The sequence below is a fragment of the Mchenga conophoros genome, linkage group LG14, assembly GCF_057382185.1.
Source record: "Mchenga conophoros isolate Kocher_MC1m ecotype Shallow Benthic linkage group LG14, M_conophoros_male_GT1.1, whole genome shotgun sequence".
Taxonomy (NCBI): domain Eukaryota; kingdom Metazoa; phylum Chordata; class Actinopteri; order Cichliformes; family Cichlidae; genus Mchenga; species Mchenga conophoros.
Genome location: NC_140539.1, coordinates 4,892,904 through 4,913,665, shown reverse-complemented (window position 1 = coordinate 4,913,665; position 20,762 = coordinate 4,892,904). Strand labels below are relative to the sequence as shown.

The window sequence follows — 20,762 nt, the reverse complement described above, 5'->3', positions numbered from 1 at the left end:
GCCAGTGAACTCTCCTAAGACAGAAGGATACACTTCAGTTCAAATGTCCCTGAAGCAATTGGTCTTTATATATTTTAAAGTATTCTCAACTCACCATGTCCAAATTTTGTGCTCAGTGTACATTCACGGAATATTTGTGAGTCATGGACAGAGCCTGGCCACTTGGCTTCCACATTTGTGATAATGTTGGCAGCATCACATATGATCTTCACAGTGCAGAGAACACAAATTAGCATCCATTACTATAATGAAATAATTTGTTAGTTTGAAATGCTACAGGGAACTATGTACCTGCACATTAATGCTGTGGAAAGACTTCCTGTTCACATAGTCTCCTTCATTTACTGAAGGAGCAATGATTGGAATGTGAGTGCCATCTGTACAGCCAATCACGCCTGGGAACCCTGAAAATAAATGTACAATTTAAGTAGTAGTCCAAGTATCACCACATCATAAATTAAGTTTTGGTCATCCTGATACCTGCAATTTTGTGGCATCCCTCTTTGATAAATCTTGTGGGTCTATGACCGGGGAACACAAACGAGTACAGGAGACGTTTCAGTGCAACTGTAACATTCCTGACTGCCCGACAGACGGTAGCCTTGGAAACGTGCTCAGCGTCACCAATATTATACAGAAAGCTCCCGTTTGCAAAAAACCGAAGTGCAATACAAATAATATGTACAGAACTGAGAGGATGTCCACGATGTGTCACATGCGTAATATATGGCCTGAGGATGTTATCCAAATAACTTATAGATTGTGCTGAGAAACGGTAACGTTCACACAGAAAATCATCAGGAAATGATAAAATGTCCAAACGCGCTCTGATCACTCTCTCCCGGCGGAGAGCTCTGCGGAGAATTTGGGCTTCACGATCTACTGGCTCTTCAAGGAAGGGGCACGCCATGTCTGACACTTCCTACTGTCAGCTTTCCGACAAAGGGGCGGAGACAGTCAGGGTTAGTTGTAGTAAACCTGCTAGGGGGCAGATTAGCTTCACGGAGTGTGTCGTCATAGTGACTCACTGAGGCTTCATCTGAACTCGCTTTGTGAAACCGAAAACCCAGAGTTTTCGTTAACTCAGGGTATACTTACTCAGTTTTTCCACTAAACCGGCTTCCTGAAACAGGGCCCAGAACTTGAAAGAGAACAACATAATTAGAATGACAAGAATGGGATTTGAATAAAAACACCGGAAGTTGAAAGAAAACAACAAAATTTGAATGAAAACAACGGAAGTGTAAAGAGAACAACAGAATTTGAAAGAAAACAACAGAATTAGAACAAAGAGAACAGAATTTCAATGAAAAGAACTGGATTAGAAGGAAAACAACAGATTTCGAACAAAAACAACAGAATTATAATGAAAACCACGGAAATTGAAAGAGGACAACAGAATTTGAATGAAAAGAACTGGATTAGAATGAAAACAACAAAATTTGAATGAAAACAACGGAAGTTGAAACAGAACAAAAAAATTTGAAAGAAAACAACAGAATTAGAATGTAAAGAAGTGAATTAGAATGAAAACAACAGAATTTGAATGAAAACAACAGAATTGGAATGAAAACACCGGAAATTGAAAGAGAACAAAAGAATTTGAATGAAAACACCGGAAGTTGAAAGAAAACAACAAAATTTGAATGAAAACAACAAAATTTGAATGAAAACAACAGAATTAGAATGAAAACAACAGAAATTGAAAGAAAAAAACAGAATTAGAATGACAAGAACAGAATTTGAATGCAAACAAAAGAAATAGAATGAAAACAACAAAATTTGATGGAAAACAAAAGAATTTGAAAGAAAAAAACAAAATTTGAATGACAAGAACGGAAGTTGAAGGAGAACAACAGAATTTGAATGAAAAGAACAGAATTAGAATGAAAAGAACAAAATTTGAATGAAAACAACAGAATTAGAATGAAAACAACAGAATTTGAATGAAAACAACAGAATTTGGATGAAAACAACAAAATTTAAATGAAAAGAGCTGGATTAGAAGAAAAACATCGGATTTCGAACAAAAACCAACAGAATTAGAATGACAAGAACGGAATTTGAATGAAAACACAGGAATTTGAATGAAAACAAAAGAATAAGAATGAAAAGAACTGAATTAAAATGAAAAGAACTGAATTAGAAGGAAAAACAGTATTAGAAAAAAGAGAACAGAACTTGAAAGAGAACAACATAATTAGAATGACAAGAATGGGATTTGAATGAAAACACCGGAAGATGAAAGAAAACAACATAATTTGAATGAAAACAACAGAATTAGAAGGAAAACAACAGAATTTGAAAGAAAACAACAGAATTCGAATGACAAGAATAGAATTTGAATGAAAACAACAGAATTAGAAGGAAAAAAACGGAATTTGAATGAAAACAACAGCATTAGAAGGAAAACAACGGATTTCGAACGAAAACAACAAAATTAGAATGACAAAAACGGAATTTGAATGAAAACAATAGAATTAGAATGAAAACAGTAGAATTATAATGAAAAGAACTGAATTAGAATTAAAAGAACAAAATTTGAATAAAAACAACAGAATCAGAATGAAAACACCGGAAATTGAACGAAAACAATAGAGTTAGAAAGAAAAGAACTGGATTAGAAGGAAAACAACGGATTCCGAACGAAAACAACAGAATTAGAATGACAAGAACGGAATTAGAATGAAAAGAATTGAATTAGAATGACAAGAATGGAATTTGAATGAAAACAACTGAATTAGAAGGAAAATAACAGAATTCGAAAGAAGAAAACAGAATTAGAATGAAAACATCAACATTCGAATGACAAGAACGGAATTTGAATGAAAACAACAAAATTTGAATGAAAACAACAGGATTAGAAGGTAAACAACGGATTTCGGACGAAAACAACAAAATTAGAATGAAAACAACATTTTTTTAATGAAAAGTACTAGATTATAAGGAAAACAACAGATTTCGAACAAAAACCCAAACGAATTAGAATAACAAGAATGGAATTTGAATGAAAACACCGGAAGTTGAAAGAAAACAACATAATTTGAATGAAAACCACGGAATTAGAACGAAAACAACATCATTTGAATGAAAACAACAGAATTAGAAGGAAAACAACATAATTTGAATGAAAACAACAGGATTAGAAGGAAAACAACGGATTTCGAACGAAAACAAAAAAAATTAGAATGACAAGAACGGAATTTGAATGAAAACAACAGAAATAGAATGAAAACAACATAATATGAATGAAAACACAGAAATTTGAATGAAAACAACAAAATTAGAATGAAAAAACAGAATTAGAATGACAAGAATGGAATTTGAATGAAAACACCGGAAGTTGAAAGAAAACAACAGAATTAGAATGACAAGAACGGAATTTGAATGAAAAGAACTGGATTATAAGGAAAACCACGGCCTTTGAACGAAAACAACAGAATTAGAATGACAAGAATGGAATTAGAATGAAAATAATAGAATTAGAATGAAAACAGTAGAATTAGAATGAAAAGAACTGAATTAGAAAGAAAACAACAAAATTTGAATAAAAACAACAGAATCAGAATGAAAACACCGGAAATTGAACGAAAACAATAGAGTTAGAAAGAAAAGAACTGGATTAGAAGGAAAACAACGGATTCCGAACGAAAACAACAGAATTAGAATGACAAGAACGGAATTAGAATGAAAAGAATTGAATTAGAATGACAAGAATGGAATTTGAATGAAAACAACTGAATTAGAAGGAAAATAACAGAATTCGAAAGAAGAAAACAGAATTAGAATGAAAACATCAACATTCGAATGACAAGAACGGAATTTGAATGAAAACAACAAAATTTGAATGAAAACAACAGGATTAGAAGGTAAACAACGGATTTCGGACGAAAACAACAAAATTAGAATGAAAACAACAGAAATAGAATGAAAACAACATAATATGAATGAAAACACAGAAATTTGAATGAAAACAACAAAATTAGAATGAAAAAACAGAATTAGAATGACAAGAATGGAATTTGAATGAAAACACCGGAAGTTGAAAGAAAACAACAGAATTAGAATGACAAGAACGGAATTTGAATGAAAAGAACTGGATTATAAGGAAAACCACGGCCTTTGAACGAAAACAACAGAATTAGAATGACAAGAATGGAATTAGAATGAAAATAATAGAATTAGAATGAAAACAGTAGAATTAGAATGAAAAGAACTGAATTAGAAAGAAAACAACAAAATTTGAACGAAAACAACAGAATTAGAAGGAAAACAACAGAATTTGAAAGAAAACAACAAAATTTGAATGAAAACAATAGAATTAGAATGAAAACAACAGAATTCAAATGACAAGAATGGAATTTGAATGAAAACAACAGAAATAGAATGAAAACAACATAATATGAATGAAAACACAGAAATTTGAATGAAAACAACAAAATTAGAATGAAAACAACAGAATTAGAAGGAAAACAACAGAATTTGAAAGAAAAAAACAGAATTAGAATGACAAGAATGGAAGTTGAATGAAAACACCGGAATTTGAAAGAAAACAACATAATTTGAATGAAAACAACAGAATTAGAATGAAAACAACAAAATTTGAACGAAAAAAACAGAATTAGAATGACAAGAATGGAATTTGAATGAAAACAACAGAAATAGAATGAAAACAACATAATATGAATGAAAACACAGAAATTTGAATGAAAACAACAAAATTAGAATGAAAACAACAGAATTAGAAGGAAAACAACAAAATTTGAAAGAAAAAAACAGAATTAGAATGATAAGAATGGAAGTTGAATGAAAACACCGGAATTTGAAAGAAAACAACATAATTTGAATGAAAACAACAGAATTAGAATGAAAACAACAGAATTTGAAAGAAAAAAACAGAATTAGAATGACAAGAATGGAAGTTGAATGAAAACACCGGAAGTTACAAGAAAACAACAAAATTTGAAGGAAAACAAAAGAATTTAAATGAAAACAAAAGAATTAGACGGAAAAACACAAAATTTGAAAGAAAACAAAAGAATTTGAATGAAAACAACACGATTAGAATGTAAACAACGGTTTTCGAACGAAAACAACAGAATTAGAATGAAAAGAACTGAATTAGAAAGAAAACAACAAAATTTGAACGAAAACAAAAGAATTAGAAGGAAAACAACAGAATTTGAAAGAAAACAACAGAATTAGAATGACAAGAATGGAATTTGAATGAAAACAAAGGAAGTTGAAAGAAAACAACAAAATTTGAATGAAAACAATAGAATTAGAATGAAAACAACATAATTTGAATGAAAACAACAGAATTAGAATGAAAACAACATCATTTAAATGAAAACAACTGAATTAGAATGACAAGAATGGAATTTGAATGAAAACAAAGGAAGTTGAAAGAAAACAACAAAATTTAAATGAAAACACAGGAATTTGAATGAAAACAACAGAATTAGAATGAAAACAACAGAATTAGAATGAAAACAACAGAATTAGAAGGAAAACAACAGAATTTGAAAGAAAAAAACAGAATTAGAATGACAAGAATGGAAGTTGAATGAAAACACCGGAAGTTGAAAGAAAACAACAAAATTTGAAGGAAAACAAAAGAATTTGAATGAAAACAACATAATTAGAATGAAAACAAAAGAATTTGAATGAAAAAACAGAATTAGAATGACAAGAACGGAATTTGAATGAAAACACCGGAAGTTGAAAGAAAACAACATAATTTGAATGAAAACAACAGAATTTGAAAGAAAAAAAAAGAATTAGAATGACAAGAATGGAAGTTGAATGAAAACACCGGAAGGTGAAAGAAAAAAACAGAATTAGAATGACAAGAACGGAATTTGAATGAAAAGAAATGGATTAGAAGGAAAACCACGGACTTTGAACGAAAACAACTGAATCAGAATGAAAACAACATAATTTGAACGAAAACAAATGAATTAGAATGACAAGAACGGAATTTGAATGAAAACACCGGAAGTTGAAAGAAAACAACATAATTTGAATGAAAACCACAGAATTAGAATGAAAACAACAGGATTAGAATGTAAACAACGCATTTCGAACGAAAACAACAAAATTAGAATGACAAGAATGGAATTTGAATGAAAACAATGGAATTAGAATGAAAACAACATAATTTGAATGAAAACAACAGAATTAGAATGAAAACAACATCATTTGATTAAAAACAACTGAATTAGAATGACAAGAACGGAATTTGAATGAAAACACAGGAATTTGAATGAAAACAACAGAATTAGAAGGAAAACAACAGAATTAGAAGGAAAACAAAAGAATTTGAAAAAAAAAAAAGGAATTAGAATGACAAGAATGGAAGTTGAATGAAAACACCGGAAGTTGAAAGAAAACAATAAAATTTGAAGGAAAACAAAAGAATTTGAATGAAAACAATAGAATTAGAATGAAAACAACATAATTTGAATGAAGACAACAGAATTAGAATGACAAGAACGGAATTAGAATGAAAACAAAAGAATTTGAATGAAAAAACAGAATTAGAATGATAAGAATGGAATTTGAATGAAAACAACAGGAATTTGAATGAAAACAACAGAATTAGAATGAAAACAACAGAATTAGAAGGAAAACAACAGAATTTGAAAGAAAAAAACAGAATTAGAATGACAAGAATGGACGTTGAATGAAAACACCGGAATTTGAAAGAAAACAACATAATTTGAATGAAAACAACAGAATTAGAATGACAAGAATGGAAGTTGAATGAAAACACCGTAAGTTAAAAGAAAACAACAAAATTTGAAGGAAAACAAAAGAATTTGAATGAAAACAACAGAATTTGAAAGAAAACAACAGAATTCAAATGACAAGAATGGAATTTGAAAGAAAACAACATAATTTGAATGAAAACAACAGAATTAGAATGACAAGAATGGAAGTTGAATGAAAACACCGTAAGTTAAAAGAAAACAACAAAATTTGAAGGAAAACAAAAGAATTTGAATGAAAACAACAGAATTTGAAAGAAAACAACAGAATTCAAATGACAAGAATGGAATTTGAATGGAAACAACAGAAATAGAATGAAAACAACAAAATATGAATGAAAACACAGAAATTTGAATGAAAACAAAAAAATTAGAATGAAAAGAAAAGAATTAGACGGAAAACAACAAAATTTGAAAGAAAACAAAAGAATTTGAATGAAAACAACAGGATTAGAATGAAAAGAACTGAATTAGAAAGAAAACAACAAAATTTGAACGAAAACAAAAGAATTAGAAGGAAAACAACAGAATTTGAAAGAAAACAATAGAATTAGAATGAAAAGAATGGAATTTGAATGAAAACAACATAATTTGAATGAAAACAACAGAATTAGAATGAAAACAACAAAATTTGAACGAAAACAAAAGAATTAGAAGGAAAACAACAGAATTCAAATGACAAGAATGGAATTTGAATGAAAACAACAGAAATAGAATGAAAACAACATAATATGAATGAAAACACAGAAATTTGAATGAAAACAACAAAATTAGAATGAAAACAACAGAATTAGAAGGAAAACAACAAAATTTGAAAGAAAAAAACAGAATTAGAATGACAAGAATGGAAGTTGAATGAAAACACCGGAATTTGAAAGAAAACAACATAATTTGAATGAAAACAATAGAATTAGAATGAAAACAACAGAATTTGAAAGAAAAAAACAGAATTAGAATGACAAGAATGGAAGTTGAATGAAAACACCGGAAGTTACAAGAAAACAACAAAATTTGAAGGAAAACAAAAGAATTTGAATGAAAACAAAAGAATTAGACGGAAAACAACAAAATTTGAAAGAAAACAAAAGAATTTGAATGAAAACAACAGGATTAGAATGTAAACAACGGATTTCGAACGAAAACAACAGAATTAGAATGAAAAGAACTGAATTAGAAAGAAAACAACAAAATTTGAACGAAAACAAAAGAATTAGAAGGAAAACAACAGAATTTGAAAGAAAACAACAGAATTAGAATGACAAGAATGGAATTTGAATGAAAACAAAGGAAGTTGAAAGAAAACAACAAAATTTGAATGAAAACAATAGAATTAGAATGAAAACAACATAATTTGAATGAAAACAACAGAATTAGAATGAAAACAACATCATTTAAATGAAAACAACTGAATTAGAATGACAAGAACGGAATTTGAATGAAAACACAGGAATTTGAATGAAAACAACAAAATTTGAATGAAAACAATAGAATTAGAATGAAAACAACAGAATTAGAATGAAAACAACATCATTTAAATGAAAACAACTGAATTAGAATGACAAGAACGGAATTTGAATGAAAACACAGGAATTTGAATGAAAACAACAGAATTAGAATGAAAACAACAGAATTAGAAGGAAAACAACAGAATTTGAAAGAAAAAAACAGAATTAGAATGACAAGAATGGAAGTTGAATGAAAACACCGGAAGTTGAAAGAAAACAACAAAATTTGAAGGAAAACAAAAGAATTTGAATGAAAACAACAGAATTAGAATGAAAACAACATAATTTGAATGAAGACAACAGAATTAGAATGACAAGAACGGAATTAGAATGAAAACAAAAGAATTTGAATGAAAAAACAGAATTAGAATGACAAGAATGGAATTTGAATGAAAACACCGGAAGTTGAAAGAAAACAACATAATTTGAATGAAAACAACAGAATTTGAAAGAAAAAAAAAAAGAATTAGAATGACAAGAATGGAAGTTGAATGAAAACACCGGAAGTTGAAAGAAAAAAACAGAATTAGAATGACAAGAACGGAATTTGAATGAAAAGAAATGGATTAGAAGGAAAACCACGGACTTTGAACGAAAACAACTGAATTAGAATGAAAACAACATAATTTGAACGAAAACAAATGAATTAGAATGACAAGAACGGAATTTGAATGAAAACACCGGAAGTTGAAAGAAAACAACATAATTTGAATGAAAACAACAGAATTAGACTGAAAACAACAGGATTAGAATGTAAACAACGCATTTCGAACGAAAACAACAAAATTAGAATGACAAGAATGGAATTTGAATGAAAACAATAGAATTAGAATGAAAACAACATAATTTGAATGAAAACAACAGAATTAGAATGAAAACAACATCATTTGATTAAAAACAACTGAATTAGAATGACAAGAACGGAATTTGAATGAAAACACAGGAATTTGAATGAAAACAACAGAATTAGAAGGAAAACAACAGAATTAGAAGGAAAACAACAGAATTAGAAGGAAAACAACAGAATTTGAAAGAAAAAAATAGAATTAGAATGACAAGAATGGAAGTTGAATGAAAACACCGGAAGTTGAAAGAAAACAACAAAATTTGAAGGAAAACAAAAGAATTTGAATGAAAACAACAGGATTAGAATGAAAAGAACTGAATTAGAAAGAAAACAACAAAATTTGAACGAAAACAAAAGAATTAGAAGGAAAACAACAGAATTTGAAAGAAAACAACAGAATTAGAATGACAAGAATGGAATTTGAATGAAAACAAAGGAAGTTGAAAGAAAACAACAAAATTTGAAGGAAAACAATAGAATTAGAATGAAAACACGGGAATTCAAATGACAAGAATGGAATTTGAATGAAAACAACAGAAATAGAATGAAAACAACATAATATGAATGAAAACACAGAAATTTGAATGAAAACAACAAAATTAGAATGAAAACAACAGAATTAGAAGGAAAACAACAAAATTTGAAAGAAAAAAACAGAATTAGAATGACAAGAATGGAATTTGAATGAAAACAACAGGAATTTGAATGAAAACAACAGAATTAGAATGAAAACAATAGAATTAGAAGGAAAACAACAGAATTTGAAAGAAAAAAACAGAATTAGAATGACAAGAATGGAAGTTGAATGAAAACACCGGAATTTGAAAGAAAACAACATAATTTGAATGAAAACAACAGAATTAGAATGAAAACAACAAAATTTGAACGAAAACAAAAAAATTAAAAGGAAAACAACAGAATTCAAATGACAAGAATGGAATTTGAATGAAAACAACAGAAATAGAATGAAAACAACATAATATGAATGAAAACACAGAAATTTGAATGAAAACAACAAAATTAGAATGAAAACAACAGAATTAGAAGGAAAACAACAAAATTTGAAAGAAAAAAACAATTAGAATGACAAGAATGGAAGTTGAATGAAAACACCGGAAGTTACAAGAAAACAACAAAATTTGAAGGAAAACAAAAGAATTTGAATGAAAACAAAAGAATTAGATGGAAAACAACAGAATTCAAATGACAAGAATGGAAGTTGAATGAAAACACCGGAAGTTACAAGAAAACAACAAAATTTGAAGGAAAACAAAAGAATTTGAATGAAAACAAAAGAATTAGACGGAAAACAACAAAATTTGAAAGAAAACAAAAGAATTTGAATGAAAACAACAGGATTAGAATGTAAACAACGGATTTCGAACGAAAACAACAGAATTAGAATGAAAAGAACTGAATTAGAAAGAAAACAACAAAATTTGAACGAAAACAAAAGAATTAGAAGGAAAACAACAGAATTTGAAAGAAAACAACAGAATTAGAATGACAAGAACGGAATTTGAATGAAAACACCGGAAGTTGAAAGAAAACAACATAATTTGAATGAAAACAACAGAATTAGACTGAAAACAACAGGATTAGAATGTAAACAACGCATTTCGAACGAAAACAACAAAATTAGAATGATAAGAATGGAATTTGAATGAAAACAATAGAATTAGAATGAAAACAACAGAATTAGAATGAAAACAACATCATTTGATTAAAAACAACTGAATTAGAATGACAAGAACGGAATTTGAATGAAAACACAGGAATTTGAATGAAAACAACAGAATTAGAAGGAAAACAACAGAATTTGAAAGAAAAAAACAGAATTAGTATGACAAGAATGGAAGTTGAATGAAAACACCGGAAGTTGAAAGAAAACAACAAAATTTGAAGGAAAACAAAAGAATTTGAATGAAAAAAACATAATTAGAATGAAAACAACATAATTTGAATGAAGACAACAGAATTAGAATGACAAGAACGGAATTAGAATGAAAACAAAAGAATTTGAATAAAAAAACAGAATTAGAATGACAAGAATGGAATTTGAATGAAAACACCGGAAGTTGAAAGAAAACAACATAATTTGAATGAAAGCAACAGAATTAGAAGGAAAACAACAGAAATAGAATGAAAACAACAAAATATGAATGAAAACACAGAAATTTGAATGAAAACAAAAAAATTAGAATGAAAACAAAAGAATTAGACGGAAAACAACAAAATTTGAAAGAAAAAAAAAGAATTTGAATGAAAACAACAAGATTAGAATGTAAACAACGGATTTCGAACGAAAACAACAGAATTAGAATGAAAAGAACTGAATTAGAAAGAAAACAACAAAATTTGAACGAAAACAAAAGAATTAGAAGGAAAACAACAGAATTTGAAAGAAAAAAACAGAATTAGAATGACAAGAATGGAAGTTGAATGAAAATACCGGAAGTTGAAAGAAAACAACAAAATTTGAAGGAAAACAACAGAATTAGAAGGAAAACAACAGAATTTGAAAGAAAAAAAACAGAATTAGAATGACAAGAATGGAAGTTGAATGAAAACACCGGAATTTGAAAGAAAACAACATAATTTGAATGAAAACAACAGAATTAGAATGAAAACAACAAAATTTGAACGAAAACAAAAGAATTAGAAGGAAAACAACAGAATTTGAAAGAAAAAAACAGAATTAGAATGACAAGAATGGAAGTTGAATGAAAACACCGGAAGTTGAAAGAAAACAACATAATTTGAATGAAAACAAAAGAATTTGAATGAAAACAACAGAATTAGAATGAAAACAACAGAATTTGAAAGAAAACAACAGAATTCAAATGACAAGAATGGAATTTGAAAGAAAACAACATAATTTGAATGAAAACAACAGAATTTGAAAGAAAAAAAAAAGAATTAGAATGACAAGAATGGAAGTTGAATGAAAACACCGTAAGTTAAAAGAAAACAACAAAATTTGAAGGAAAACAACAGAATTAGAATGAAAACAACAGAATTAGAAGGAAAACAACAGAATTTGAAAGAAAAAAACAGAATTAGAATGACAAGAATGGAAGTTGAATGAAAACACCGGAATTTGAAAGAAAACAACATAATTTGAATGAAAACAACAGAATTAGAATGAAAACAACAAAATTTGAACGAAAACAAAAGAATTAGAAGGAAAACAACAGAATTCAAATGACAAGAATGGAATTTGAATGAAAACAACAGAAATAGAATGAAAACAACATAATATGAATGAAAACACAGAAATTTGAATGAAAACAACAAAATTAGAATGAAAACAACAGAATTAGAAGGAAAACAACAAAATTTGAAAGAAAAAAACAGAATTAGAATGACAAGAATGGAATTTGAATGAAAACACCGGAATTTGAAAGAAAACAACATAATTTGAATGAAAACAACAGAATTAGAATGAAAACAACAGAATTTGAAAGAAAAAAACAGAATTAGAATGACAAGAATGGAAGTTGAATGAAAACACCGGAAGTTGAAAGAAAACAACAAAATTTGAAGGAAAACAAAAGAATTTGAATGAAAACAACAGGATTAGAATGTAAACAACGGATTTCGAACGAAAACAACAGAATTAGAATGAAAAGAACTGAATTAGAAAGAAAACAACAAAATTTGAACGAAAACAAAAGAATTAGAAGGAAAACAACAGAATTTGAAAGAAAACAACAGAATTAGAATGACAAGAATGGAATTTGAATGAAAACAAAGGAAGTTGAAAGAAAACAACAAAATTTGAATGAAAACAACAGAATTAGAATGAAAACAACATCATTTAAATGAAAACAACTGAATTAGAATGACAAGAACGGAATTTGAATGAAAACAACAGAATTAGAATGAAAACAACAGAATTAGAATGAAAACAACAGAATTAGAAGGAAAACAACAGAATTTGAAAGAAAAAAACAGAATTAGAATGAAAACAACATAATTTGAATGAAGACAACAGAATTAGAATGACAAGAACGGAATTAGAATGAAAACAAAAGAATTTGAATGAAAAAACAGAATTAGAATGACAAGAATGGAATTTGAATGAAAACACCGGAAGTTGAAAGAAAACAACATAATTTGAATGAAAACAACAGAATTTGAAAGAAAAAAAAAGAATTAGAATGACAAGAATGGAAGTTGAATGAAAACACCGGAAGTTGAAAGAAAAAAACAGAATTAGAATGACAAGAACGGAATTTGAATGAAAAGAACTGGATTAGAAGGAAAACCACGGACTTTGAACGAAAACAACTGAATTAGAATGAAAACAACATAATTTGAATGAAAACAACAGGATTAGAATGAAAAGAACTGAATTAGAAAGAAAACAACAAGATTTGAACGAAAACAAAAGAATTAGAAGGAAAACAACAGAATTTGAAAGAAAACAACAGAATTAGAATGACAAGAATGGAATTTGAATGAAAACAAAGGAAGTTGAAAGAAAACAACAAAATTTGAAGGAAAACAATAGAATTAGAATGAAAACAACAGAATTCAAATGACAAGAATGGAATTTGAATGAAAACAACAGAATTAGAATGAAAACAACAGAATTAGAATGAAAACAACAGAATTTGAAAAAAAAAAACAGAATTAGAATGACAAGAATGGAAGTTGAAAGAAAACACCGGAATTTGAAAGAAAACAACATAATTTGAATGAAAACAACAGAATTAGAATGAAAACAACAAAATTTGAACGAAAACAAAAGAATTAGAAGGAAAACAACAGAATTCAAATGACAAGAATGGAATTTGAATGAAAACAACAGAAATAGAATGAAAACAACATAATATGAATGAAAACACAGAAATTTGAATGAAAACAACAAAATTAGAATGAAAACAACAGAATTAGAAGGAAAACAACAAAATTTGAAAGAAAAAAACAGAATTAGAATGACAAGAATGGAAGTTGAATGAAAACAACAGAATTAGAATGAAAACAACATAATATGAATGAAAACAACAGAATTAGAATGAAAACAACAGAATTTGAAAGAAAAAAAAAAGAATTAGAATGACAAGAATGGAAGTTGAATGAAAACACCGGAAGTTGAAAGAAAACAACAGAATTAGAATGACAAGAATGGAATTTGAATGAAAAGAACTGGATTAGAAGGAAAACACCGGACTTTGAACGAAAACAACTGAATTCGAATGAAAACAACATAATTTGAACGAAAACAACTGAATTAGAATGACAAGAACGGAATTTGAATGAAAACACAGGAATTTGAATGAAAACAAAAGAATTTGAATGAAAACAACAGAATTTGAATGAAGACAACAGAATTAGAATGACAAGAACGGAATTAGAATGAAAACAAAAGAATTTGAATGAAAAAACAGAATTAGAATGACAAGAATGGAATTTGAATGAAAACACCGGAAGTTGAAAGAAAACAACATAATTTGAATGAAAACAACAGAATTAGAATGAAAACAACAGGATTAGAATGTAAACAACGCATTTCGAACGAAAACAACAAAATTAGAATGACAAGAATGGAATTTGAATGAAAACAATAGAATTAGAATGAAAACAACATAATTTGAATGAAAACAACAGAATTAGAATGAAAACAACATCATTTGAATGAAAACAACTGAATTAGAATGACAAGAATGGAATTTGAATGAAAACACAGGAATTTGAATGAAAACAACATAATATGAATGAAAACAACATAATATGAATGAAAACAACAGAATTAGAATGAAAACAACAGAATTTGAAAGAAAAAAAAAAGAATTAGAATGACAAGAATGGAAGTTGAATGAAAACAACAGAATTAGAATGAAAACAACATAATATGAATGAAAACAACAGAATTAGAATGAAAACAACAGAATTTGAAAGAAAAAAAAAAGAATTAGAATGACAAGAATGGAAGTTGAATGAAAACACCGGAAGTTGAAAGAAAACAACAGAATTAGAATGACAAGAATGGAATTTGAATGAAAAGAACTGGATTAGAAGGAAAACACCTGACTTTGAACGAAAACAACTGAATTCGAATGAAAACAACATAATTTGAACGAAAACAACTGAATTAGAATGACAAGAACGGAATTTGAATGAAAACACAGGAATTTGAATGAAAACAAAAGAATTTGAATGAAAACAACAGAATTTGAATGAAGACAACAGAATTAGAATGACAAGAACGGAATTAGAATGAAAACAAAAGAATTTGAATGAAAAAACAGAATTAGAATGACAAGAATGGAATTTGAATGAAAACACCGGAAGTTGAAAGAAAACATAATTTGAATGAAAACAACAGAATTAGAATGAAAACAACAGGATTAGAATGTAAACAACGCATTTCGAACGAAAACAACAAAATTAGAATGACAAGAATGGAATTTGAATGAAAACAATAGAATTAGAATGAAAACAACATAATTTGAATGAAAACAACAGAATTAGAATGAAAACAACATCATTTGAATGAAAACAACTGAATTAGAATGACAAGAATGGAATTTGAATGAAAACACAGGAATTTGAATGAAAACAAAAGAATTTGAATGAAAACAACAGAATTAGAATGAAAACAACATAATATGAATGAAAACAACATAATATGAATGAAAACAACAGAATTAGAATGACAAGAACGGAATTAGAATGAAAACAACAGAATTAGAATGAAAACAACAGAATTAGAAGGAAAACAACAGAATTTGAAAGAAAAAAACAGAATTCGAATGACAACCCAGATAGCAAGGAAACATTGAAAAAATGTTGAGTCAATATCAGGCTGTGTCATTGAATCAACGTTGAAGTGTGACGTTGACCTAACGTCACTCTTGCACCCTTTTTTAACGTTGAAACAACGTCAGGTTTTGATGTTGAATCAATGTTGAAACCTGACGTTGAGTCAACGTTATATTTTCTAATACTGCTGACATTGAAACAATGTCAGATTCTGATATTGAAACACTGTTGAGCTATGGTGTTGATTTTCCACCTCTTTCGCACAGTTGCTTTTTATTAAAACAACAGTTAAATCATGACTGGAAATCTACCTTTCTTTATAGGTATTTTAACCAATACTAAACTACTGCATGTTTCCATCAATACTTCAACCACCTAAACACATAATTGTACTTATTCCTTAAATTGGACACCCTTTATAAAAAAACACACCAAATGTCTCACAATGTATCATGTCAATATTAATATCCTAAAATAAGAAAGCATTGCATGTGATGTAACAGAGAAAAAAATAAAAATAAAAAAAGGTCAATAGGCATGTTTCGTTTGCTAAATACTTTATTAAAAGACAGTTTCCTATTTACGTTTATATGATTCACAGAAGTTTGTAATTTTTTGCATGATGTGCGTCCTGCACCACCCAAACGATCTGGGGCGTATCGGAGCCATTTCTGCACTGCTTGTGCAAAGACAAACTCGGACATAGAGTTTGCCCCTAACTGCTGCGTCAGGCTCCAATCAAGGCAAAGCGTCTCACCTATAGACACATTTTAAGAGATGGAATTAGCGTGTCTCATGTCTTAAATGTGTATGCAAGTGCTTGTGTGTTTAATCAACAGGCCGTTGTTATGTATTTAAATCACATCTGACAGCTATTACACTTTATAGTTACAAAGTGTACATAACCTTTATATACTTACCATTGCCTTATTCGCCTCTTGTGATTGAAGAGCTGGCTCTGCATTGTTTAACTCCTCAATGTTGTGCAAGGGCAAATCCAGAGGCAGTACCCCAGCATCTACCGATTCATTGCAGCCAGTATTGCGGATGGCTCTGACCTCCTCACAGAGTTCGTTAACAGCTCTCGTCAGGTCTGACAGAAAAAGATAATTTTTTTTAAAGTATTTAAGAATACAGACAACTTGTCAAACGTTTCCTTGTGTCACACACAGATATGTACAAAGACACTAGACAGTATTTTATTACCTGGTATTTTCACTCGAGGGGCCTGGGGAAACCATTTTTTTGTGGGCTGCTCATCCTCTGAGTCACTATATGTGTACAGGGGATTTGGTCTAAAGAAAAAAAGTTGAAAACGGTCATAAGTAATTACAAATGTGCTTTTGGAATATTTTTTCCTAAAGTTACAGTTTGATTTATAACAACACACACAGGAAACGGAGATGTGCAAGAAGGTACAGTATACAAGGAATTTTTGAAGTGCACAAGTGTACACGGCTTTGCATTTATAAAAAGTTTACAAGCTTCCACTTTTTGGACTATATTATGTGGTGATATTGCAGTATGCAAGCACCACAGATATGTATAAAAGACAAGATCATAAATTCTTAGCAATCAAAGATATGTTTGTGAAATAAAAAAAGTTTTACTTGTGCTTTCTTTTATGACTGGTCTGAGCTTCAGCTTCGGACTGAAGGTCAGACATATCACAGTGTTCACTTAGATATTTCTGAAGACTGCGTTCTGCTTCGTGAAATGTGTCTGGAAGTACAAACACAATGTATGGCCAGACATAAATTAGGACACGAAAAACTTGTTATTGTTACATTTATACAACACCAATCCAGATGATACCCACCATGGCTTATTAGAAGTCGGACTGGTGCATAGGTGAGCCATGTTGCACCAGGATGAACTCTCCTCTTTACTGCGTCGTGGATCCTGAATGTGTCTCACGGAGGATATGGAGGCCATGACAATTTCTCCCCATTTATCCATGATCTAGGGACTATTTCTGTACCACCAGTGCTAAACTGCACAATGCACCAGTCTTTCATTTTTATCTTTTTTTTTTTAATTTGGAGTCCTTTTTTGCCCTGTCTAGGATAAACAGGAAACAGATAATTACAATATATTTCATAGTCACTACAAAACTTGATCTACTGATTGAACTAAATAATAAATAATAGCTTAAAATGTATATAGGCAACAATTACAAGCAAACCCGTATATGCAAGCATTTAAACACTGAAGATAATAAAATTAACAGTATTTTGTCTAAGTCTGCCATTGTAGGAATTCATGACACCGAGACAAAAACTTGGCGCACAGTGTGGCGTCAAAATAGGCGCACACCTTTGACGCTACGTTTTCTCCGTCTTCCTCGTCCACACGTAAATGCTAAACGCAGTTTACGTGTGGACAAAAGGTGCAAACGCAAGTTAGGTGAGCGTGCAACGTAAAGTTTGAATTGAGTGGGAATCGAAGCGGGTGCTCACCAATCATTAAAAGTAACAAAGTCATTGAACACATTTATACAGTTACCTTTACGTTTATCAATCATATATCACAGATTTACAATTTTTTGTAGTACTATGCTAAAAAGCAACTACAGAGCGAAAGTCTGGGTCAAGCGCCGAGGTGACGGCAAGAACAAAGGAACCCTCGAAGCGTTAAAGCTAGCTTTGTAAGGGAATATAACGGAAAAGTATGAAACGAAAATGTTTTCTTTGTTGATAGACTTTGTTTGCAGTGCAATTTATTTGTTGCCGGGTTGTAAGATGAAAGTAGACACAATTTCGGGCTCCTACATTTTATCCGAAACTTTACATTAACAAGTTTTTTTTTTTGTTTTTTTTTACTGTTATTCAAATGCAACTGTGGAAATAACGAATAGAACAAAAGTCATTCATTCTTACCTTATACTAATTGTGGTGCAGGCCAGTGCAGTGCATGAACTGATGCCTTCTCCGGTCAATTCCGCTGAGAGTAAATCTAATGTCCCGCTCTACTGTACAAGACAATGGTTACCTGGAGGGATGTACCAATGTGATAGGGGTGCTGCGGAATAGTCCAAGTGGTTGCAGCTTTAATTTCCCGCTCAACCATAAATCGATGGTTTTTCAACGTGATTGTTGTCACCTTGTCAACTATAAATAGATCAAAAATCAACGATGACAGAACAACAGTGAATCAATGTTATTTCAATGTCAGTGTCAGGTTTCATCAGTATTTCAATGTTGTTTCAACTAGAGATGGCACGATACCACTTTTTTATGTCCGATACCGATACCGATATCATAAATTTGGATATCTGCCGATACCGATATGAATCCGATATAGTGTTTTTTAATCAACAAAACAGTTTTTTTTAAATATCTTGCTGCATTTTGTATAAGTTCATACTCAAGTTTAAAACAACAACTACACTAAAGCTATTCTGTTATACCTGTATGCAAAAAAATAAAATAAAATTTCATAGTTCAGCAATACTGATCAATCTAATAAACTTAAACCTACACCATCCTCCCTATTCTGGTATTTTAAAGAGTACTTAGCGTAAATATTAAGCAACCTAACTAATAGGGTTCCAACTCCCAGCAACAACAAAAATAAATAGATAAAAAATAGGGAACCACCCCTCACACTCCACCTCATGATGCTTAATCAACGTAATCAACCTTAATTTGATGCAGTGTGAAAAAAAAATGCACAGAAATCAATTATTTTTCAAGAAATATTAAATAGATTCAACATCTTTCTTCAACAAAATTGCAGACTGCACAGATGGTACCTTCCCAAAGGAAAAAGTACTATAGCTTACTGGGGTATATATATTAGACTTAATAGTCACTATATACAGTAATTGACTTCTATTCATTTTACATCAAATTAAAACTTTGGGTGTAAGATTCGGATAATTATTTATTAAAAGCTAGACATTTTAAATGAGAATAAGAAAGAAAAGTATGTCTTTGTGCCCCCTTTTCCCTGTTAATGCCCTATCGGCCCCCCTGGCTAAACTTTGCTAGATCCGCCCCTGCACAGTTACCAGCCGTCAGCTACGTAGAAAAAGATCCTCGAGTAGAAAGTAATAATAAATAAATTCTAACAACAGCTGATCAAGCTTAAACGTGCTGCTGTTGTTTAGCCGCTGATTTCCTCTTTCTGGTGCAAAGTGGGCCAAAAACAAACAAGAGAGACGGACTCGCGACAGAAAAGCCGATCAGCTGATCATTAAGCAGTTTCATGATTGAAGTAGCAGCAGGAGAGGCAGTCGCTCCATATATCGTTTGGTAAGCTTAACGCAGGAATGCTTTACAAACATTCAGAGATGAACTTACACACTTGCTTTACTTCTCTCGGGGATAACTTTGTCGGAGATGAAATGCCGGGTTGCTAGCGAAGCTCCACATGCTATCCAGACCACCGACAGGTCCTGCATGCCACAGCCGCTCTATCACGTGATGCATACTGCTCCGACGTGCTAACGTTCTGAGGTGAGTTACGGCGTGTTGCAAGTTTTGTGAGGTGCTTTCGTGATATTTAATGGATCGGATTACATTTTTTATTTTTCTCCGATATCCGATCCAGTAATTTAGGTCAGTATCGGACCGATACCGATACGTAATATCGGATCGGTCCATCTCTAGTTTCAACATTGGTTTTGCGTTGACATTTCAATCCTGACGATTCTGATGGTTCAGATGGAAAATCAACATCTGTTCAATGTCTCCTTGCTATCTGGGAAGAATGGAAGTTGAATGAAAACACCGGAAGTTGAAAGAAAACAACAAAATTTGAAGGAAAACAAAAGAATTTGAATGAAAACAACAGAATTAGAATGAAAACAACAGAATTAGAATGAAAACAACAGAATTTGAATGAAGACAACAGAATTAGAATGAC

General features: G+C 30.2%; 1 protein-coding gene across 1 annotated transcript; it reads right to left on the bottom strand.

Annotated features, from left to right (window-relative positions):
• Positions 1–16,067: 16,067 nt before the first annotated feature.
• Positions 16,068–18,002, bottom strand: LOC146559116 (uncharacterized). Its single transcript, XM_085244750.1, has 5 exons — positions 17,713–18,002; positions 17,504–17,615; positions 17,100–17,188; positions 16,814–16,986; positions 16,068–16,650 (listed from the first exon to the last, which is right to left on the bottom strand). Exons 2-5 carry the CDS (start codon positions 17,557–17,559, stop codon positions 16,621–16,623), a joined length of 348 nt encoding a protein of 115 aa, XP_085100876.1. The 5' UTR covers positions 17,560–17,615; positions 17,713–18,002; the 3' UTR covers positions 16,068–16,620.
• Positions 18,003–20,762: the final 2,760 nt, after the last annotated feature.